At 44.0% G+C, this 24,509-nt stretch overlaps 1 protein-coding gene and 1 long non-coding RNA gene across 6 annotated transcripts in view; one reads left to right on the plus strand and one right to left on the minus strand.

Moving 5' to 3' along the window:
• LOC106635468 (uncharacterized) lies at positions 1–16,530 on the minus strand. Of its 2 annotated transcripts, none has more exons than XR_010109885.1 (3): positions 16,207–16,530; positions 15,235–15,494; positions 1–2,639 (listed from the first exon to the last, which is right to left on the minus strand). It is a non-coding gene; the product is annotated as an uncharacterized LOC106635468 (long non-coding RNA). The 2 variants fall into 2 exon arrangements; XR_008620820.2 differs by lacking the exon at positions 16,207–16,530 and adding an exon at positions 15,586–15,667.
• Positions 15,237–24,509, plus strand: part of DHRS4 (dehydrogenase/reductase 4) — a 15,478-nt gene continuing 6,205 nt past the window's right edge. For 3 of the 4 annotated variants that reach the window (XM_034951042.3, XM_034951045.3, XM_034951043.3), the window contains exons 1-3: positions 15,237–15,377; positions 16,494–16,671; positions 21,357–21,458. In XM_034951042.3, coding sequence (XP_034806933.1) covers positions 15,250–15,377; positions 16,494–16,671; positions 21,357–21,458 — 408 coding nt within the window. In that variant the 5' untranslated portion in view covers positions 15,237–15,249. The remainder of the gene's footprint in view (positions 15,378–16,493; positions 16,672–21,356; positions 21,459–24,509) is intronic. The other variant, XM_034951044.3, reaches the window with a different exon arrangement.

Raw genomic sequence — 24,509 nt, forward strand, 5'->3', positions numbered from 1 at the left:
TAAACAAAAAACTAAATAAATTTATTCCATAAAGATTTTAAACTTCTACAATTCATTAAAAAGACATAAATTCAAAAGTCAAAATGGTAAAAATATTCACAACATATGACAATCAAATGGTTAATTTCCTTTTATAAAGAGTTTATAGGAATAAATGAGAAAGAAGTAAACAACCAAATAAAAGTAGACAAAGGTCATGAGCAGTTCATTTAAAAAGAAATACAAATATCTATAAACATACGAAAAGATAATCACCTTAATATCATTAATAATTAATGTTTTCTCCCACATCAGCAAAAATCTGTATGTTTGTTAAAGCTGAGTGTTTTAAGGGTGTGATGAAATGGACACCATCACACAGGACTGCCTTTCAGGAAGGTTCTCTGCCACTGGAAAAGGGCACAGCTTTTCTAGAGGGCAACAGGTGATTTCTATTAAAATATCAAAGACACACTCCTCTGCCCTTGTACTTCAACTATTTATCTGGGCTTAGTACAAGTTCTCCTAGCTACATGTACAAGGATGCTATTGCAACATCATGCCTTAGAGAAAAACCATAAACAACTGAAGTGGATTCCAATAGGGGACTGGTAAGTGATAGTTCATCCAGATAATGAACAAAGGAACAAGAATGGAGTAGATCTGTATGGCTCGCTAGTCAAAATTCTCCTAAATACATCAACAAGCAGAGAAGCACAGACACACATTGACACACACAAATGAGTGCATGTAAAAAATAATGAAAACTGAATAAGGTCTATAGTCTATTTGGTATTGTACCAATGTCAATTTCCCAGAATTGATATTATACTACAGTTGTCACCATTGGGGGAAGAGTACTCAGGGACTCTATGTACTACTTTTGCAACTTCCTATGAGACTATAATTACTTCAAAATAAAAAGTGTTTCTTTAAAAAAAATCATGGTGCCTAAGTATTTATGGTTTCTTACAAAGTATGAAAAGGTAAGGGCAATCCTTGTTTAATTAAATTCAAAATGAGTGAGCAGAACATATGTAACCAGAAGGACAAATCCACCCTTCCCTTTTGTCAAGCACGTCTGTGTGAAGAGACCACCAACAGGCTTTGTGTGAGCAACAAGGCTGTTTATTCACTTGAGTGCAAGTGGGCTGAGTCTGAAAACAGAGTCAGTGAAGGGAGATGGGGAAGGGGTTGCTTTATAGGAGTTGGGTAGGTAATGGAAAATTACAGTAAAAGGTGGTTATCTATTGTTAGCAGAGGAGGGGGTCACAAGGTACATGGTGGGGAGATGATAAAACCCATTGTCCAGAAGAAGACTGTCACAAGGTCGATTGATCAGTTAAGGTAGGACAGGGACAGGTCACAATGGTGGAATGTTGTAATGTTGGTTAATCAGTTAAGGCAGGAACTGGCTGTTTTACTTCTTGTGTGGTTTTTCAGCTGCCCCAGACTTCTTGGCTTCTGCAGGCCATCTGGACATATATGTGCAGGTCACAGGGATTACAATGGCTGAGCTTCGGCTCAGAGGCCTGACACCTCTTACTTCTGAGGGATTGCTCAAGGTAGAAGGTTAATAAATTCTTAAACTATCCCCCACTTTCACTACAGAGATTAAGAGTACAGTTCTGTCCAAGGATTTGATCTGGCCCAACAAAGAGCCTTCTTCAGAAGTGGATTAGTTTTGTCCTTTGGTGAGGCTTGTGATGGGCCTTATTTATTCGTATTGTAGGCCTCTTATACTATTCCAAAAACAAGACAAGGGAACTGAAACCACTTTGCATAATAATGTCACCTATTATCTCCAGTGAGGCTAGTCTGGTCACCTCTGGATCAATAGTACTCTTTTTTTTTTTTTTTTTTTTGAGATGGAGTTTTGCTCTTCTTGCCCAGGCTGGAGTGCAATGGCGCGATCTTGGCTCACTGCAACCTCTGCCTCCCGGGTTTAAGCGATTCTCCTGCCTCAGCCTCCTGAGTAGTTGGGATTACAGGCGCCTGCCACCATGCCCGGCTAATTTTGTATTTTTAGTAGAAACGGGGTTTCTCCATGTTGGTCAGGTTGGTCTCTAACTCCTGACCTCAGGTGATCCATCCGCCTCAGCCTCCCAAAGTTCTGGGATTACAGGCGTGAGCCACCGCACCTGGCCATAGTTGTCTTTCTTATTGTGGATTTAATCTGCATTGTCCCTAAGAACTCAGAATTACTGTTGATGCTTCAAAGGGGTGTGTGTGTGTGTGTGTGTGTTCAGTTAATCCAGAAATTCCTCCCAGGAAAATAGAAGACCCCAGGAGGAGTGGGGCAACAACTCTTTATCTGCTACTGGCAGACAGATCTTCATGAAAACACACATGAACCTCCAGAACTCGATGTGCTCCACCAGCCGGCCTTAGCTTGTCAAAGCCAACCTTGGAATTTCCTGCTGAAGCCCCCATGGAATAGCTCAGCTAGCAGGAACCGTAGAACAGAGGATCCTTACTTCAGTGCATCTTGATGTTCTGAGTGAAGGAACAGCACAGACCCTCTGGGAGACCATCCCCTGTGTGTTAGTGAGGTCTTGCATTGTAAAGATCTTGAAGAAAGGAGACTGTGTCTGTGAGTCCTCAACAAAGCAGACACCTGATTGGAGTTAGGAGTCCAAAGGGTTTATCCGAAGTGGCACCTGTGAAAGGAAAAGGAAGGAAGCAGGATTGAGAAGAAAGTGTTAGACCGTGAGATGCAGGTCTGACAAATGCCTGAGAGCTCCAAAGCAAAGAGGACCTTTAGAGAAGCCACATGTTGGGCAGAAATAGTGAGGTCCTTGACCACACTGTCCTGCTCAGTAAATGGCTAGATCCACCCTGAGAAGAATGTAACCTCCTTCTAGAAGCTGAAGTAGACCAGAAGGAGTTAACAGCTGGACACTCACAGCTAATCAGGCTCTCAGCAGCTGGGCCATGAGTCCTGTCTAGAAGGAAAACCTGAGCTTTGACCTGCGTCTCCACATCTGCCACAGGGACTATCTCTGGAGGACAGAGGAAACCTCAGTTTTGAAAGCAGGCCTAGGAATTTGCTGGTGCCAATAAAAGACCCAATGGGAACTTATATTAGGCATCCTATGCCTGGTGGATTTGTCCCTCTGTATTGTGATTCATTCTGCCCCCAAATCTTCAGTGAATTTCTTAGTGCCATGGCATTGTGAGGAATAAAGAATAGGCAGCTGGGGAAGTGTGTGAGTCCATGTTACATTGCTATAAAGGAATACCTGAGACTGGGTAATTCATATTGAAACAGGGTTTATTTGGCTCACAGTTCTGCAGGCTGTACAAGCACAGTACCAGCATGGAGGAGGTCCCAGGCTCCTTTTAACAACCAACTCCCGCATGCACTAAAAGAGAGAGAACTCACTCATCACCAAGGGGAGGGCACCAAGCCATTCATGAGGGATCCACCCCCATGAACCAAACACCTCCCACCAAGCTCACCTCCAATATTGGGAATCACATTTCAGCATGAGATTTGGAGGGGACAAACATCCAAACTGTATCAGGAAGTATGGTATTCCCCATCTCATCCCTGCCCCAAAGCCTGCATCTCAGCATCCATGTAGAAATAATGTAAGGGCCATAATCTTGGAGTTCCCAGAAGTGGCCAGCCCCAGAGAGTGCTGAGGCCCAAGATGGAGCCACCTGCTATTTGAAAATAGACTGTGGAACTGCACAGACAAACCCCCTTCCAACACCACCCCTTCCCAAATACAGCAGAAGAAAGCAATCCTAGGCATGAGGGGAAAGAGAAGCCCATACTTGTTTTATAAGAATATTCTGCCTGCTAGGACCATGCAAATACTGGGATATTTCCAACCAGTATTCACAAACAACTGCTTAAATACTTGGCACTCAGTGAAAAAAACTGAAAAACCAAAAATTTGAGTAAGCTACACAACAGAGTTACAAAATTCTAGGAGTCGCTTCCAAGATGGCTGAATAGGAACAGCTCTGGTCTACAGCTCCCAGCATGATTGACACAGAAGACAGGTGATTTCTGCATTTCCAACTGAGGTGTGTGGTTCATGTCACTGAGATTGTTTGAACAGTGGGTGCAGCCCAAAAGTGAGCTGAAGCAGGGCAGGGCGTCACCTCACCTGGGAAGAGCAAGGATTCGGGGGATTTCCCCTTCCTAGCCAAGGGAAGCCGTGAGTGACTGTACCTGGAGAAATGGTACACTCCTGCACAAATACCGCACTTTTCCCATGGTCTTCGCAATCAGCAGACCGGGAGATTCCCTCCCGTGCCTGGCTCAGCAGGTCCCATGCCCACAGAGGCTTACTCACTGCAAGTGCAGCAGTTTGAGATTAACCTGGGATGGTGGAACTTGGTGGAGGAGGGGCGTCCACCATTGCTAAGGCTTGAGTAGGTGGTTCTATGATCACAGTGTAAACAAAACGGCAAAAAAGCTCAAACTGGGCAGAGCCCACCACAGCTCAGTAAGGCCTACTGCCTCTCTAGATTCCACCTCAGGGGGCAGGGCGCACCTGAATAAAAGGAAGTAGACAGCTTCTGCAGACTTCAACATCATTGCCTGACACCTCGGAAGAGACCAGTGGTTCTCCCAGCATGGCATTTGAGCTCTAATAATGGACAGACTTCCTCCTCAAGTGGGTCCCTGACCCCTGTGTAACCTGATTGGGAGACACCTCCCAGTAGGGGCCGACAGACACCTCCTACAGGTGGGTGCCCCTCTGGGACAAAGCTTCCAGAAGAAGGATCAGGCAGCAATATTTGCTGTTCTGCAGCCTCCGCTAGTGATACCCAGGCAAACAGAGTCTGGAGTGGACCTCCAGCAAACTCCAAAAGACCTGCAGCTGAGAGGCCTGTTAGAAGGAAAACTAACAAACAGAAAGGAATAGCATCAACATCAACAAAAAGGACATCCACGCCAAAACCCCATCTGTATGTCACCAACACCAAAGACCAAAGGTAGATAAAACCACAAAGATGGGAGAAACCAGAGCAGAACAGCCAAAACATCCAAAAACCAGAACAACTCTTCTCCTCCAAAGGAATACAAGTCCTGGCCAGACAGGGAACAAAATTAGACAGAGAGTTGACAGAAGTAGGCTTCAGAAAGTCAGTAATAACAAACTTCTCCGAGCTAAAGGAGCATGTTCTAACCCATCGTAAGGAAGCTAAAAACCTTGAAAAAAGGTTAGACAAATGGCTAACTAGAATAACCAGTGTAGGGAAGAGCTTAAATGACCTGATGGGGCTGAAAACCACAGTAGGAGAACTTCATGAAGGATACACAAGCTTCAATAGCTGATTTGATCAAGCAGAAGAAAGGATATCAGTGATTGAAGATCAAATTAATGAAGTTAAGTGAGAAGACAAGATTAGAGACAAAAAGAGTAAAAAGGAACATTCATTCAGGAAATACAGAGAACACCACAAACATACTCCTCAAAAAGAGCAACCCCAAGACACATAATTGTCAAATTCACCAAGGTAAAGGGAAGCCAGAGAGAAAGGTTGGGTTACTGACAAAGGGAAGCCCATCAGACTAACAGGGGACCTTTCAGCAGAAACCCTACTATTGCGGGATCTGGCCAGCAGCCCGCAATGCAACAGGGCTCTCTCTCAGTTCCCAGGTGGATCAGCAGGTTGAGAAATAACAGACACACACACGATAGTGAAAGCTGGGTCCAGGGGGTCACCGCCTTTTGGTCCCGTGGTGCCAACAACACACTGGATATACCAGCATTTATTATTAAGTTTAGTGAGGATGGGGGTAGGTTAGTGAGGGATTTAGGGTTATTTGATTATGATGTGAGATGGTCACATGGTGATGAAGTAATTCTGTAACATAACATCTGTATGCAGAAGTACAGTATACAGGGATAAGGATTTACAATATAATGTGTGCATCAGTAATTTCTAACAGAGCCTTAAAACAGAAACACAGTCTTTTCATAACCCATGATTAGCAAGATATTAATCAGCAGTAACAGTTGCAGCAAAAGATGGTTACAAACAATCCATAGAAACAGGACATGAAGCTAGACAACCGGTTAGACCAGAAATTCTCCGAAGGGAGTATGCCTTAACCCTAAAGAGGCCTAGAAGAGCCATGGCAAGATGAGGGCATTTATGGCCCTATCTTATCCATATGGACAGGTGCCCCCCATGCATCCATTTATAGGCTCTCCACAAGGGCCGCATTCCATTCCCAGAGCTATGAACATCTGCTTTTCTGGGATAGGAATCTTGGTGATGTGAAACCTCCCTGGCTGCATGTCCATTCATAGGCTCTCTGCAGAGGGAAGCACATCACGTGCTGTTGGTTCATTCTGGCAGTCCAACCTGGCATTGTCTTTAGACAATCCTGCATGCAATTTTGTATTTACAATAATCAGGAGCATTTCATCTTTTATTCCATAGCAATAGTTTCAGGGGGTCTTCCTACACCCTACAAGCCAGAAGAGAGTCAGGACCAATATTCAACATTCTTAAATAAAAGAATTTTCAAAACAGAATTTCATATCCAGCCAAACTAAGCTTCATAAGTGAAGGAGAAATAAAATCCTTTACAGACAAGCAGATGCTGAGAGATTTTGTTGTCACCAGGCCTGCCTTAGAAGAGCTCCTGAAGGTAGCACTTTACGTGGAAAGGAACAACCTTTTTGTTTTGCCACTGCAAAAACATACCAAATTGTAAAGACCATTGATGCTATGAAGACACTGTATCAATTAATGGGTGAAATAACCAGCTAACATCATAATGACAGGATCCAATTCACATATAGCAATATCAACTTTAAATGTAAATGGGATAAATGCCCCAATTAAAAGACATAGACTGGCAAATTGGATAAAGAGTCAAGACTCGGCCGGGTGCAGTGGCACATGCCTGTAATCCCAGCACTTTGGGAGGCCGAGGCGGGTGGATCATGAGGTCAGGAGATCGAGACCATCCTGGCTAACATGGTGAAACCCCGTCTCTACTAAAAATACAAAAACTTAGCCAGGCGTAGTGGCACCAGCCTGTAGTCCCAGCTACTTGGGAGGCTGAGGCAGGAGAATGGCATGAACCCAGTAGGTGGAGCATGCAGTGAGCCGACATTGTGCCACTACACTCCAGCCTGGGTGACAGAGCGAGACTCTGTCTCAAAAAAAAAAAAGAAAAAAGAAAAAAAAAAGAGTCAAGACCTATCAGTGTGCTGTATTCAGGAGGCCCATCACACATGCAAAGACACACATAGGCTCAAAATGAAGGGATGAAGGAAGATCTACCAAACAAATAAAAAGTGAAAAAAAGCAGAGGTTGCAATCCTAGTCTCGGATAAAACAGAATTTAAACCAACAAAGATCAAAAGACACAAAGAAGGCCATCACATAATGGTAAAAGAATCAATTCAACAAGAAGAGCTAACTATCCTAAATATATATATGCACCCAATACAGAGCACCCAGGTTCACAAAGAAAGTTCAAACAGACCTACAAAGGGTTTACACTCCCACACAATAATAATGGGAAACTGTAAACCCCACTTTTAATATTAGACAGACAAAAAGACAGAAAATTAACAAGGATATCCAGGATTTGAACTCAGCTCTAGACCAAGCAGACCTAACACGCATCTACAGAACTTTCCATTACAAATCAACAGAATATACATTCTTCTCAGCACTTCATCACCCTTATTCTAAAATTGACCACACAATTGGAAGTAAAACACTCCTTAGCAAATGTCAAAGAACAGAAATCACAACAAAATGTCTCTCAGACCACAGTGCAATCAAATTAGAACTCAGGATTAAGGAACTCACTCAAAACTGCACAACTGCATGGAAACTGAACAACCTGCTCCTGAATAACTACTAGGTAAATAACAAAATGAAAGCAGAAATAAAGATGTTCCTTGAAATCAATGAAAACAAAGACACAATGTACCAGAATCTCTGGGACACATTTAAAACAGTATGTAGAGGGAAATTTATAGCACTAAATGCCCACAAGAGAAAGCAGGAAAGATCTAAAATGAACTCCGTAACATCATGATTAAAAGAACTAGAGAAGCAAGAGCAAACAAATTCAAAAGCTAGGAGAAGACAAGAAATAACTAAGATCACGGCAGAACTGAAGGAGATAGAGACACAAAAGAAACCTTCAAAAAATCAATGAATCCAGGAGCTGGTTATTTGAAAATATCAACAAAATAGATAGACCACTGGCAAGACTAATAAGGCAGAAAAGAGAGAAAAATGAAATGGACACAATAAAAAATGAAAAAGGGGATATCACCTCCCATCCCACAGAAATACAAACTACCGTCAGAGAACACCTCTACACAAATAATCGAGAAAATCTAGAAGAAATGGATAAATTCCTGGACACATAGACCCTTCCAAGAGAAAATCAGGAAGAAGTTGAATCTCTGAATAGACCAATATCAGGTTCTAAAATTGAGATAATAATTAATAGCCTACCAACCAAAAAAAGTCCAGGACCAGATGGATTCAAAGTTGAATTCTACCAGAGGTACAAAGAGGAGCTGGTACCATTCCTTCTAAAACTATTCCAATCAATAGATAAAGAGGGAGTCCTCCCTAACTCATTTTATTAGGTCAGCATCATCCTGATAACAAAGCCTGGCAGAGACACAACAAAAAAAGAGAATTTTAGGCCAATATCCCAGATGAAAATCAATGCAAAAACCCTCAATAAAATACTGGCAAAACGAATCCAGCAGCACATCAAAAAGGTTATCCACCACGATCAAGCCGACTTCATCCCTGAGATGCAAGGCTTGTTCAACATATGCAAATCAATAAACGTAATCAATCACATAAACAGAACCAATGACAAAAACCACATGATTAATTATTTAGATACAGAAAGGCCTTCGATAAAATTGAACACCCCTTCATGCTAAAAACTCTCAATAAACTAGGTATTGATGGGACGTATCTCTAAATAATAAGAGCTATTTATGACAAAGCCACAGCCAGTATCATACTGCATGGGCAAAAACTGGAAGCATTCCCTTTGAAAAAAGGCACGAGACAAGGATGCCCTCTCACAACTACAACTCCTATTCGACATAGTATTGGAAGTTCTGGCTAGGGCAATCAGGAAAGAGAAAGAAATAAAAGGTATTCAAACAGGAAGAGAGGAAGTAAAATTGTCTCTGTTTGCAGATGACATGATTGTATATTTAGAAAACCTTATCATCTCAGCCCAAAATCTCCTTAAGCTGATAAGCAACTTCAGCAAAGTCTCAGGATACAAAATCAATGTGCAAAAATGACAAGCATTCCTATACACCAATAACAGACAATAGAGAGCCAAATCATGAGTGAACTCCCATTCACAATTGCTACAAAGAGAATAAAATACCTAGGAATCCAACTTACAAGGGATGTGAAGGACCTCTTCAAGGAGAAATACAGACACTGCTCAAGGAAATAAGTGAGGACACAAACAAATGGAAAAACATTCCATGCCCATGGATAGGAAGAATCAATATCGTGAAAATGGCCATACTGCCCAAAGTAATTTATAGATTCAATGCTATCCCCATCAAGCTACCATTGACTTTCTTCACAGAATTGGAAAAAACTACTTTGAATTTTATATGGAACCAAAAAAGAGCCAATATAATGAAGACAATCCTAAGCAAAAAGAACAAAGCTGGACGCATGATGCTACCTGACTTCAAACTATACAGCAAGGCTACAGTAACCAAAACAGCATGGTACTGGTACCAAAACAGATATCAAGACCAATGGAACAGAACAAAGGCCTCAGAAACAACACCACACATCTACAACCATCTGATCTTTGACAAACCTAACAAAAACAAGCAATAAGGAAAAGATTCCCTATTTAATAAATGGTGTTGGGAAAACTGGCTAGCCATATGCAGAAAACTGAAACTGGACCCCTTCCTTACACCTTATAAAAAAATTAACTCAAGATGGATTAAAGACTTAAACATAAGACCTAAAACCATAAAAACCCTAGAGGAAAACCTAGGACATACCATTCAGGACATAGGCATGAGCAAAGACTTCACGACTAAAATACCCAAAGCAACAGCAACAAAAGCCAGAATAGACAAATGGGACTTAATTAAACTAAAGAGCTTCTGAACACCAAAAGAAACTATAATTAGAGTGAACAGAGAACCTACAGAATGTGAGAAAATTTTTGCAATCTATCTATCTGACAAAGGGCTAATATCCAGAATTTACAAAAAACTTAAATTTACAAGAAAAAAAAACCATCGAAAAGTGGGCTAAGAATGTGAACAGACACTTCTCAAAAGAAAACATTTATGCAGCCAAGAAACATGAAAAAATGCTCATCATCACTGCTCATTAGAAAAATGCAAATCAAAACCACAATGAGATACCATCTCACACCAGTTAGAATGGCAATCATTAAAATGTCAGGAAACAATAGATGCTGGAGAGGATGTGGAGAAATAGGAACGCTTTTATACTGTTGGTGGGAGTGTAAATTAGTTCAACCATTGTGGAAGACAGTGTGGCCATTCCACAAGGATCTAGAACTACAAATACCATTTGACCCAGCAATCCCATTACAGGGTATATATCCAAAGGATTATAAATCATTCTACTATAAAGACACATGCATATATATGTTTATTGCAGCACTGTTCACAATAGAAAAACCTTGGACCAACCCAAATGCCCATCAATGATAGACTGGAAAAAGAAAATGTGGCACATATACACCATGGAATATTATGCAGCCATAAAAAATGATGAGTTCATGTCCTTTGCAAAGACCTGGATGAAGCTGGAAACCATCATTCTCAGCAAACTAACAAAAGAACAGAAAACCAAACACTGCACATTCTCACTCATAAGTGGAAGTTGAACAATGAGAACACATGGACACAGGGAGGGCAATATCACACACCATGGCCTTTTCAGGGGGGTGGGGGGCTAGGGGAGGGATAGCATTAGGAGAAATACTTAATGTAGATGACCAGTTGATGGGTGCGGAAAACCACCATGGCACATGTACACCTGTGTAACAAACCTGCACGTTCTGCAAGTGTATCTCAGAACTTAAAGTATAATTATTTTAAAAAAGAAATTAAAAAGTGGGGATTGGAGCATAGAAGAAAGAAAAGAAAAGAAATTTGAAGGACAGTATGTATAGTGTCATTTCAATTGTGGAAACAATTTTTAAAAGAAAAATGCATGTAAATGTACAGGAAACTTCTGGAAGGATACACAAAGCCAAGAGCTATATGGGAAGAAGGTAAAAGAACCATAGGGAAGAGTTACCTTTTACTTTTCAAATAATTTTCTGTCCCTTTTTAAAATAATAAGCATGTGTTATTTATATAATTTAATGAGTAGATGTGTTGATTTGAAAAACACACTGATCCTGAAAGTTTAAATTCCAGTTGAGAGAAAATTGATTTCTATGAAAACTATGGATTGCCCAACAATGCCAGAAAACTGAAGTGTAACTATACAACACACACAGTGGTCAAGGTTGTCATCAGTCACTCTGATTTCACATAGAGAATTTAAAACACCTAACTGGGTGCAGTGGCTCACGCCTGAAATCCCAGCACTTTTGGAGGCCAAGGCAGGAAGATCACTAGGTCAAGGGATCGAGATCATCCTGGCCAACATGGTGACACCCCGTCTCTACTAAAAATACAAAAATTAGCTGGGTGAGGTGGTATGCGCCTGTGGTCCCAGCTACTTGGGAGGCTGAGGCAGGAGAATCACTTGAACCCAGGAGGCAGAGGTTGCAGTGAGCTGAGATTGTGCCACTGCACTCCAGCCTGGCGACAGAGCAAAACTCTGTCAAAAAGAAAAAAAAAAAAAGAAGAAGAAGTTAAAATGCCACAGTCCTTGGTGGACTTAACAAAAGAAGATGAATGTGGGAATAAAGACAAAGACAAAAGAGTATATTTGGAAGAAGGGGTCAGGAGGCTCCTTGCTTCTAGTGAAGAAGGGCCCTGAGCTTCTATAGCCCTTTGTATTTATTAAGTAAAGAAGATAGGGAGAAGGGGGTAGTTGTCAGTCAGCTGCTTGGCTTAGTGCAGGCTTGCATGACTGCATTCTTTGAACAGTAGTCTCCAGATGTTCCTGTAGATAACCTCAAGGAGCACAGCACCAGGGAGTCATTGCCCTCAGCAAACCTTCTGGTAGCAGGTGCAGAAGTGAGTTTGCCCACATTCTGCATTCACAATAAACAGTTTGCTGTTAGATCATACAGCCTTCAGTGGAATGCTGAGTTGGTCACGACCCTCAGGCCTTTGGCTCCCTACATTAAAACACCCATTTCACCAGATTAAAAATATTCAATAAAATTTATAAAAAGCACTTAATGCTTGCCAGCATTTAGTAAGGAAGTGCTCAATAAATACTGTTAACACTCTTACTATTACTTTGTCTGCTTGGTAGTTGTCCTAACCTCACACCAGCCCTCCCACATTGCCTAATTCTGACTTGTGTCAGTGATGCAGGACTCGACTCAATCTAGGACAGTTATTGCAAAACGCAAGACTTAAATTCCACCCCAGGTGAAATCTCTTCTGGACCACAGGCAGCCCTTGAAAAGGATGGGAGTAGTGCCCTCAGTCATGAAGGCATTTGTCCCTCAAGATAGGCAGATGTTACCACCTCCATATAAGAACAATCCCATTGCCTGTTACAGTTCCCATTTCAAAGAGATACTCCCACATATGCATGTATTTCCCTGAAAGATTTCCCGTTATTTATTTATTTATTTATTTATTGAGATGGAGTCTTTCATTCTGCTGCCCAGGCTGGAGTGCAATGGCATGATTTTGGCTCACTGCAACCTCTGCCTCCCACGTTCAAGCAATTCTCCTGCCTCAGCCTCCTGAGTAGCTGGGATTACAGGCACATGCCACCAGGCCCGGCTGGTTTTTGCATTTTTAGTAGAGACGAGGTTTCACCATGTTGGCCAGGCTGATCTCGAACTTCTGACCACGCCCAGCTAATTTTCGTATTGTTAGTAAAGAGGATTACAGGTGTGAGCCACCATACCCAGCCCAAGATTTCCTGTTCTTATCTCCAATAAGCGAGCTTGATGAGGAGTAGTGCTAGACAGTCCCATTCTTCTTGACTTCCTTCCATCCTTTTCTGCTCACAGGCCCCCTCCCTAATGTCCCCTGTGCTCTCCACAAAAGAAATAGTGCTAGAGGCCAAATAGCAACCCTGCCCACACAAGGAAGGGCCATGTAATGTTCACCAAGCACCCAAGCCACAATTCTCTCTTCCCACAATCCTTTGCTCTTTGAAGTGTAGTCTTCCTCACCTTCCTGCCAACCTCAGCCCCTGAGTCCACCTGTCTACCTCTGAAGAGAAGGGAAAGAGAGATCAAACGCCCCCTGGAGGACTGTCCCTTTGAACCAAGCCCTGAGAACCCCCGCAGCAGTCCTCCTATGTACCCTCCCCCAGCCGCACACACAGATGGAGAGCCCTGGGAAGGGTTCCCACAGTGCATTAGCTCCAAACAGTGCAAGAGGACAAGCAGTGTGGCGGTTCCAGCCTCTGTCAATAATTCATGAGGCTCAGACTGAGGAGCACCAGAGTCAGTTTTCCCTGGACATGGGGAAAATTATACTGAAGCTCTCCTGTCTCATCGGGATGTGCTGAGTAGCAAAGCAGAGTACTGCAGCTGTAACTTCTTGGCTGAGGAAAACACTAGAATTCCAGTGCAGGCCGTTCTATTACTTGCTCACCATACACCCCCTTTTGAATGTTGAAACCCTTTTTCAGCTGCTCAGCTGACCTGCACATATACTAAATGAATCTTGAGCAAACATGAATTCTATTCAAAAGTCATGCCTAGAACTGGATTTCACAAACCAGGATTCTTTCCCCTTTAATTGTAGGGACTGGCATAAGGCTGCCAAACTGGTGATTTCACCAATAACACATCTCTAAACCTACCCATCTGCTTTCATCATCTTTTCTGAAAGAAAACACTAACACACACACAAAAAAAGAAGCAAACGTATACTCCACAATAAAGGACTGTTAAATAAGCTTAGCTTTATGAAACTCACTGTAATTGTTTCCTTTTCTCATTTTGCCTTGAACTAGTGAAAACGCTGCCATGAACCAGCACTGCTTCTCAGTCTGGCTTTGGAGGCCAGTGGGTTAAACCAATTCAGATGCTTGCATTTGGGTCTGTTGGGGCCTTTCTACACTGTACCATAAGCCATCCAGATTTATTCATTCTCCCAGAAACCCAGGAGGGAGATCATTTCAGCCCACTTGGCAGAAGTGGAGACTGAAGTCTTGGACACAGAATTTATAGCTGGCAAGGACTTTATTCATCTACTCCATACCCTCAGTAATTTACAGATGAAGAGTCTGGCCCAGGGCACCAATAATAATCACTACATGGTGGCAGTAACTACTATGTGCTTAGTAGCTTACAGTTCATAAAGAGATTTTGCATTCAACAAATATTTATTGAACTAGGATGGAGGCTAAGACCTGGGGACAGAGGGGTTAGGGAGAACTTGAGTGCCCCGAGTTCTTTGCATTTCCACCACTGCTTGAGAGACTCTCCAGCCTCCTCGCTACCACTTAGCCCCTGTAAAGGAGGAAGTCCCTTTGTCGACGGACATGAGATGCTGTTTGGCCAATGACCATAGTCTGCCCTCCAGGGCCTGTGAAGATGGAAGAGACCCTGGGCAGAGTGAAGGGCAGTGCCAGGCCTGGCGCAGCTACTCCCTATCACGTCTCTCTCCCAGGCTCTTCCAGCCTCACCTGGTGGACTCCATGGCGACCACAGGCCTCACCTCCATGGGCAGTCTCAAAACATTTGCCCTCCTGTCGGCTGTCACACACATAGACCCAGACTTTCTTGGAGAAGGAATTCTGAAGAAGCAAAAGCAACCAACTCAAAACCCCCACTTCCCAGAGAAGCAAATGTGGGCAAGCAGATGCAGAAGGGCAGCAGCCAAAGCCTGCGGGTTCCTGCAGGGGCCAGGGGAGGGGCGAGCCCTACAGGCAACTTGAACGGAGAGCGCTTTGATCACCCGCCAGCCCGGGAAGGCAAGCCCCAGTCAGGCGGAAGGTAGATGGTGGAGGGGCGCCGCGGCGGATGGAGGCGCCCAGGGCCACAGACCGCTCACAGCGGTACCGGGGCGGGGAGCAGGGCGGGCAGGGAAGCGGCCCGCCCTTCGTCCTGCCCCTCGCCCTACTCTCTGTCACCGCCCCTGGGAAGAGTGGAACCCATACTTGCTGGTCTGAGCCATGCACAAGACGGGGCTGCTAGGCCTCTGTGCCCGGGCTTGGAAGTCGGTGCGGATGGCCAGCTCCGGGATGACCCGCCGGGACCCGCTCGCGAATAAGGTGGCCCTGGTAACGGCCTCCACCGACGGGTGAGTGCTCCGGCCGGAGTTTCTGAGGCCCTGGCTGCCTGGAAACAGGCACTGGCCTCTCATCCTCGGCCTCCGGTGCCCCTGTCCTCAGACCTTACACGCTGCCAAAGTCTGGCCCTGGAAAAAAGGTAGCCACGTGGTCCGCCTGAAGCCACTCCGAATCCCCTAGCCCTGGACCCTCCCTTGCCAGCCCTCCTGTCCCTGCTACCTCTGGCACAACTGTGCCACCTCTGTGCAGCCCCATCGATCTAGTCTCCCCAGTGTTCTGGGCTGCCCCAGTCAACCAGCCCCACCTAGCGTCTGGGAAGACCAGAAACTGGAAATCCAAGGAAATGTGGATTTCAAAATACTATCCCACGGCCTCCAGCACTTTGAAAATGTACCAGACATTCTATTTGGGCACCGGAAAGTCCCCCGGAACCCCTCCCCCACCTAGATGGGACACCAGAGCCATGTGTCGAGATTTTTGTTTAGGTCGGTACATCTGGGCCGACCTTGCCCAGCCTGTTTCTCACCCACCATTCTTGTCTATCCTGGTTCTCATTTCTACAGGACTTTGCTAGATGCCAGCTCTTCACAAAACTAAAATACAAATGTAGGTAAAATGCTAATAGCTGACAAATGCAAAATGTGTAACTCTTCCTCCCAAGGCAATATTTACATTTTTGACCGGAGACCATCTTTTCACATGCACCCCAAAAAATAACTAAGGATAGAATTTTGAGAATGATGTAGACGAGTAAGAAAGAAACCTGGGGGCAGGGCTGTTCTGAGTGAGACCCTCAAATCACGGAAGTGGCTGCTGCTGCACACCCAGCTCATTTCTCACCTCTCAGTCCCAACAGGAGATGAAGCCTGTCACCCATGGTGGGAACTGTAGAAAGTGATGTCAGTTCTTGGGAACTGAGGCTGTGGTCCAGGTCATAATAAAAACAAGTAAAGGAATGCCAAAAATGGCCGTGCCATTAAGCCTGTTTTACACATAGTAGGCACACGTAGGGGTTATATAGAGAAAGAGCCAGAATTCAAACCCAGGCAGTCTTAACATCAGAGCTCATACTGTCGACCTCTTCCCCTGCACAGGCCTTGGCAGTCTTTGTCTCTTTCTGCTCACAGGATCGGCTTCGCCATCGCCCGGCGTTTGGCCCAGGACGGGGCCCACGTGGTCGTCAGCAGCCGGAAGCAGCAGAATGTGGACCAGGCGGTGGCCACACTGCAGGGGGAGGGGCTGAGCGTGACGGGCACCGTGTGCCATGTGGGGAAGGCGGAGGACCGGGAGCGGCTGGTGGCCACGGTGAGCTGCAAGGAAATGGGCACAGAGCCAGGAGGTGGAAAACGGAGCCAGCCTGAGCCTCCGTCCCTGCTTTCCTAGACAGCAGCACATTTTTACTGTGTGCCTTTCTATTATGTCCCTATACTAACGTCAGAGAATCATCCCATCTCAGTCAGAGAATTTTAAAACATTCTAATGCTTCAACCCTGCATCATCCCTTGAGTACCCCAAAGAAACAGCTGGTACTGGTTCTGCAGTAATTTTCAATCTAATTGAACAGATGTGAAGGGTAAATACAATCACAAAATAGATGTTCCCACCCATGAGCTAATAAACATTCCCCTCTTCTTCAGCTTATAGAGTCAAGTCCCTGGGAACCTCAGGAAGCAGCCCACCATGTTTCAGCCACTTACTATGTGCAATTTCCTGTGTTCAGAGCCTTACACAGGTTATCTCTAGACCTGACAACAACCCAAGCAAGGCAAGGACTATTCTCTCGGTCTGCAGACCCTGGCTCAGATAGCTGGAGCAACTTCCCAAGGTCCCACAGCCAGTAAGGAAAGACCCAGACCTCCCAAGCTCCCTTCCTTTATTGGCTGCCTGTGGACTACCGGGTACTGGACTTTAGTCTCAAAGAAAGTACATAAGTCAATGTCATAATTAGTAGTGGACAACAGCCTTGCAGCTGCTGAAGCAAATATGAACCATTCACAAAGGAAGCTCCTCTTCCCTTGAGGCTCAGGGCATACACTTTATTTCCCACAGTGGAAGGGAGAATCTACCCAAAAATGGAAAGTACAGGATTCTGCTAACAGATTGGAAGGTTGGCAGAAATAATTTGCATAATCTTAGAAGAGGAGGATCTTAAGCAATAGTAGACAGTAGTATGGTAGACAGAATAGGGTAATTCCATTTTTAAGGAACTGTCTGGCAAATGCTCAAATGTGCATTGGAAAGAGCCAAATATGAGTCCAAGAAAGTCACAAATGTGAGTCCAAAAAAGCTTGGCTTAGGCTGATGGACAGAGCCCAAGATTGGGGCCTTGATCCTGATGGTGGAAGGAGCCGTTTGGGAGTCTGGATCAATTAGCACTAACCATATGACATGTAGCAATGTAATGTGAAAATCCTCCCGGAAAAACATCCTGTGGCCCCCACCAGGTTCACTTAACATGGCCTACAGGCCTGGCCCAGAGGTGGTACTTGAGCTAAACCTTAAGGAATGGATGGGAATGGACAGATGGAATAGAGATGAGGTTCCAGATAACTCTGCAAAATGAGCAGACAGCCAAGGAGGAACTGAAGGAAACAGAGGAGCACTGTCAGGCCACAATGGAGAGCACAGGCTCAGGAGTACTGCTGGGGAAGGGGCTGCATTGGAAAGATAGAGGCCATGGGCCTCCATATCCTTTTTTTTTTTTTTTTTTTTTTTGAGACAGAGTTTCATTCTTTTTGCCCAGGCTGAAGTGATATGGCACAATCTCAGCTCACTGCAACCTCCGCCTCCAGGTTCAAGCAATTCTCATGCCTCAGCCTCCCGAGCAGCCAGGATTACAGGCATCCACCACCACGTCCAGCTAATTTTTGTATTTTTAGTAGAGACGGGGTTTCACCATGTTGGCCAGGCTGGTCTTGAACTCCTGACCTCAGGTGATCCACCCCCTCAGCCTCCCAATGTGCTGGGATTACAGGCGTGAGCCACTGCGCCCGGCCATAGCTTCTTAAAAGGATACACGTTAAGGACCTTAAAAGGATATGGCCTCTTAAAAGGATATGTTTACACACCCTTGTAGCAAATAAGAAGCCATGTGAGGTTTTGAGCAAGAGAAAGATGGTTATTAGGAAAGCTAATCTGGCTCTGGTAGGAAGGATATACAGAGGAGACACCGAATCCAGGGCATCAGTGAGGAAGCTGTTGCTGTCGTCCAGGTTTAGAGCAGTGGCGGTGGGACTGGAGTAGATGTGCCCAAGAGACATTTAGTGGAAACGAACCAAGATTTTCCAACCCCATGTCAAAAAGTGGGAAATAGAGAAGTCAAAAATGACTCTCAGGTAGTTTGTATGACCATTGTCAGAGAGGAGAATGATAGAATACTTGTCAGCAACTTGAAATGTCTTCTGCCAGTTGCCACATGTTACCCTGCAATGACAAAAGCCACTGCCCTGAGAATGGATACTACCCAGTGGCCTCCTCATCTGCACCATGAAGCTTCTCACTGGTGTTGTAAGTGGAAACCAGAGTAGCTGCCTATCTGCTTGATTATATTTTTTCTTAAAAATGTATAACTATCAGAACACAGAACAAACAGCTCCTAACCGCTTTAGTGTAGTGATCACACAATTTAGAATAAGACTTAGAAGACTTTCTTTTTTTTTTTCCAGAGACAGGGCCTCATTCTGTTGCCCAGGCTGGAGTGCAGTGACATGATCATAGCTCACTGTAACCTCGAACTCCTGAACTCAAGCAATCCTCCCACCTCAGCCTCCCAAGTGGCTAAAACTATAGGCATGCACCACCACACCAGTTCATTTTTTTAATTTTTTGTAGAGTTGGGGCTGTATTTCCCAGGCTGTTTTGAACTCCTGGCCTCAAGTGGTCCTCCCCACTGGGCCTACCAAAGTGCTAGGATTATAGGTGTGAGCCACCACACCCAGCCTCATTCATCTTTTATGGTTTGCTATCTCTGTTCAATCAAAACCCAGCCTCCTCCCATCTCTGTGCTGACAGACCTGGAAGGAGAGGAGTATGGGGTATACAGCAGAGTAGAAAATGTCTCCAGGTGATTCTAGAGCAATCCATTGTCTCCTCCCAGCCCAAACACATGTGTACTGAGCACAGCACACATCACTTATTAACTTATTCTGCACCTCCCTAGTAACAAGTCCATTGGTGAGACTTACACAGAGCCAAGGCAGGTGACTTGGCTTTGTGCCAGGATACCAAAATTTAAAGGGTGCAGGAAAGTATTAATACTGGTTTTAAAAGATTATGTGACTGTAAATTTTGTTAGATTTACACGTTGACAGCCCAGCATTCCTTCAACTGTCTAGAAACAACTGAGCTTAGCACCTAGTTAACAAGAATAATTAGTTAAAACGGGAAGCTAGCAGATGGTGTACATTGTTAGTAACACCCCTCTGTGTGCCAAATCCAGAGCACAAAGTTGACCGAGGGCCCATGTACTGCTACTTGCCCAAGGCATCAAAATTGCCAGTTCCGGGCAAACGGAAAGTCTGGTTTCAGGGTGGCTTGTACTGAAAACCCTTGTTGGCAGATTCTGCTTGGCCATTCATTACTCTAGCACATGCCTCACTATCTACTTATAACTTATTAAGGAGGTGAGATGTTGCCTTTCTTCGCCTTCTCAATTTAAATTTCAGTTTCTGCCTTGAATCTTTCATGCCTCCAGGTCAAAAGAGAGAGACAGAGACAGGGAAAATGACATCATAACCAAATATGGAATTGCTTTAAATTCAGGCTGGTATCTTCTCCCATCACGGCTCTCCTGGGCAACCAGTTTCCTGATGATCCAAACTCACTTTCAGAGGGCTCTTATGAATTAGCTCTGTGCTACAAAGTGGGAGACTGACCTCAGTTCTTCCACCACTAACTAGCTTTGTGCCCTGAAAACATCACTTCACCCCTCCCAAACACAGAATAAGCAAGCCTCCTGTTCTTACCTAGCCCCAGTGTGCCACTACTGAACTATAAGATCTTGAGAAAATTCTCTGAACCTGTTTCATCATCTCCACCTTAAGGACACTGGAATAGATGATCTCAAAGGCCCCTCCAGGGTAACTTTCTACAGCTCTATTTAAGCCAGTTTTTCCATTCAGGTAAGTGTGGACAGATTGACTTTGAGATAATGGTAACTTATTCAAGGAGAACTGGACAGTAAGCACTTGGAGAAATGTGGGTGGAACTCAGTGTGAAAGGAAGAGGAGGGGTCTGGAAATAGATTTTGGGGTGAGACTTGAAATCATGAGAATGAAGGAGCTTCCCAAAGGGGAAGTGTAAAGAAAAGAGCGTCAGAGACAGCCTTGGAAGAATAGGAGGTGGGAAGAAAAGACTGCAAAAGAAATAGGGCCAACTTCCTGGTGGGTCGCGCCTGTAACACTTTAGGATACCAAGGCAGGTGGATGGCTTGAGCTCAGGAGTTCCAGACCAGCCTGGGCAACATGGCAAGACCCTGTCTCTATAAAAAATACAAAAATTGCCCGGGTGTGGTGGCACGCACTTGTAGTCCCAACTACTTGGGGGGGTGAGCCAAGAGGATGGCTTGAACCCAGTAGGTCAAGGCTGCAGTGAGCTGAGAACATGCCACTGTGCTCCAGTCTGGATGACAGAGCAAGATTCCGTCTAAAAAAGAAAGAAGCCAACCTTAAATGGTTAGCAGCAGATCTTAGGGTAGTTTTCAAAAAAGATGTTTTAAGAAATAGAAGTTATTTTGACGATAGTTCCTAAGTAGGAAGATTTTGTTGTCATTGTTGTTGTTGTTTTTAATATAAAGATAAGGTCTCGCTGTGTGGCCCAGGCTTCTCTCAAACTCCTCAGCTCAAGTGAGCCTCCCACCTTGGCCTCCCAAAGTGCCATGATTACAGGCATGAGCCACAGCTCCTTGCCCAGAAGGAAGTTTTTATCAACATGGGTAAATGCACCTCCCTTACTTACTGCAGCCCTGGTCCAGAACTTACCCCTCTCTCTAGGCTGTGAAGCTTCATGGAGGTATCGATATCCTAGTCTCCAATGCTGCTGTCAACCCTTTCTTTGGAAGCATAATGGATGTCACCGAGGAGGTGTGGGACAAGGTGAGAGGGGATTAAAGCAGCGGGGCCGGTGGGGGGGCCTCGGGACACATTCAGCACAAACTCCATCTGCTTTTAGAATGCATTTGTCAAGGGCAGTGTAAATGTGAGGACTCTTTGCCACGTGCCACACACCTGGAGCACACCTTGTAAAGGGCAGGTGGGGGTGGCTCTTTCTCTGCCCTTCTCATTCGTTTCTGCTGTTCCTAGTTCTCTGCTTCTATCTGCTCTTCATTAGCCACAGTCTGCTCCCCTCCCCAGGCTTCTTCCCTGGCATGCTCTTCTGCCTTGTTGATTTCCAACAGAGACGTAGCAGCTAATATGCCAACAACTACAACACTTAATTTACACACCCACCTGTCCTCTTTTCAGCTGACAAAAAGTAATCATTTTTTACTAGTTGGGAAATATTAAATGCTGCTCCTTATTTAAAATACTAATTCTGGTGAAATGACCAGTTGCCACTTTATAACATACATCCTTTAAAAAAATAAAATAAAAACCTATATTATTTTCTTCTTAACTGCAATGTCAAGAAAATCTGAGATCCAGATGTCTAAATTCAAGTGGTAGAATATTGGGTTTTATGTGAAAGTGTATAATTACATTATATTCGTAATATATTTCACACACACTCTTTAATTACAAAGCTTTAATTAAAATATTTGTCTTTGTTTATTAAGGTTAATATTCCCACATGATTGGGAAATGCTAATTTTTATGATCCCCCATGGTTCTGCGTTTTACACTGATGTTCTATTAGTCTGTTTCTCATTGCTATAAAGGAATATCTGAGCCGGGCAATTTATAAAGAAAAGAAGTGTGTTTTGGCTTACGATACTGCAGACTGTACAAGAAGCATGGTGCCAGTATCTGCTTCTGATGAGGCCTCAGGAAGCTTGCAATCATGGCAGAAGGAAAAAGGGAGCAAGTGTGTCACATGGCAAGACATGAAGCAAGAGAGAGATACCAGTCTCTTTACCAACTAGTTCTGGCATGAAGTAATAGAGTGAGAACTCACTCATTGCCACAGGGAGGGCACCAAGCCATTCATAAGGGATCCACCCTCATGTCCCAAACACCTCACACCAGGCCCCACCTGGAACACTGGTGATCACATTTCAACATGGGACTTAGAGGGGACAAACTTACCAACTATATCAGATGTCATCAAAATTTCTCAACACTAAAGTATCAGGTTGCCAAAATACTATGATTTATTTACCAGTGTTTCATACACATAAAGACCAAACTGCCAAAATGTTCTTCAGTGAGCTGGTTTTTGATTCTAGTTTGAGCTAGTTTGAGAGAAGGCTGGGCAACACAGCGAGACCTTTTCTCTATATTAAAAACAACAACAACAACGACAACAAAACCTTCCTTCTTAGGAACTATCATCAAAATAACTTCTCTTTCTTAAACCATCTTTTCTTCAAAACTACTCAGAGATTTGCTGCTAACCATTTAAGGTTGGCTTCTTTCTTTCTTTTTTTAGACAGACTCTTGCTCTGTCTTTTTTCCTTCTTTCTTTTTTTTTTTTTTTTCCTCACTGTGTCATTAAGGCTGGAGTGCTGTGGTGTGATCTCAGCTCACTGCAACCTCAGCCTCCCAGGTTCAAGCGATTCTTGGGCCTCAGCCTCCCAAGTACCTGGGACTACAGGCATGTGCCACCATGCCTGGCTAATTTTTTGTATTGAGATGGGGTTTCACTGTGTTGCCCAGGCTGGTCTCAAATTCCTGGCCTCAACTGATCCCCACACCTCAGCCTCCCAAAATATTGGGATTACAGGCATGAGCCACCACACACAGCCAGATTCTGATAGTCTTTAAAATAGAGGAGCATCATTCATGAACAGTCTGAATAGAGACCATATGAAAGTCAGTTTTAAACTAAGTACAGGCACACCTCGGAGATATTGTGGGTCTGGTTCCAGGCCACCACACAATAAAGTGAATATTATAATGAAGTGAGTCACATGAATTTTTTAGTTTCCCAGTGCATATAAAAGTTATGTTTACACTACAATGATCATCTAATGGAAGTCTATTAACTGAGCAATAGCATTATGTCTTAAAATATATATACGTATCTTAATTTTAAAATACTTTATTGCTAAAAAATGCTGACAATCATCTGAGCCTTTAGAACTTGTAATCTTTTTGCTGGTGGAGGATCTTGCCTCAGCATTGATGGTGGCTGACTTAGGGTGGTGTTGCTGAAGGCTGGGGTGGCTGTGGCAGTTTATTCAAATAAGACAGCAGTGAAGTTTGCCACATCAGTTGACTCTTCCTTTCACAAGAGATTTCTCTGTAGCATGCAATCCTGTTTGATAGCATTTACCCACAGTAGAACTTCTTTCAAAATTGGAGTCAATCCTACAAACTCTACCACTGCTTACTCAACTAAGTACATATCATATTCTGAATCCTGTGTTGTGATTTCAACAATGTTCATGGCATCTTCACCAGAAATAGATTCCATCCCAAGAAACCACTTTCTTTGCTTATCCGTAAGAACCAGCTCCTCAGCCATCTACATTTTGTCGTGAGAGTGTAGCAATTCAGTCCCATCTTCCAGCTCCACTTCTAGTTCTCTTGCTATTTCCACCACATCTGCAGTTCCTTCCTCTGATGCAGTCTTGAACCCTTCCACGTCATCCATGAGGGTTGGAATCAACTTCTTCCAGACTCCTGTTAATCTAGATATTTTGACCTCCTCCCATGAATCACAAATATTCTTAATGGCATCTAAAACGGTGAATCCTTTACAGAAGGTTTTCAGTTAACTTTGCCGAGATCCATCAGAGGAATCACTATCTGTGGCAGCTATAGCCTTACAAAATGTATTTCTTAAATAATAAGTCTTGGAAGTCAGAATTACCCCTGATCCATGGGCTGCAGAATGGACGTTGTGTTAGCAGGCATGAAAACAACATTAATCTCCTTGTACATCTCCATCAGAGCTTTTGAGTGACCAGGTGCATTGTCAATGAGCAGTAATAGTTTGAAAGGAATCTTTTTCTGAGCAGTAGCTATCAACGGTGAGCTTAAAAT

Source organism: Pan paniscus, chromosome 15 (assembly GCF_029289425.2).
Source record: "Pan paniscus chromosome 15, NHGRI_mPanPan1-v2.0_pri, whole genome shotgun sequence".
In the NCBI taxonomy this organism is placed as follows: Eukaryota; Metazoa; Chordata; class Mammalia; order Primates; family Hominidae; genus Pan; species Pan paniscus.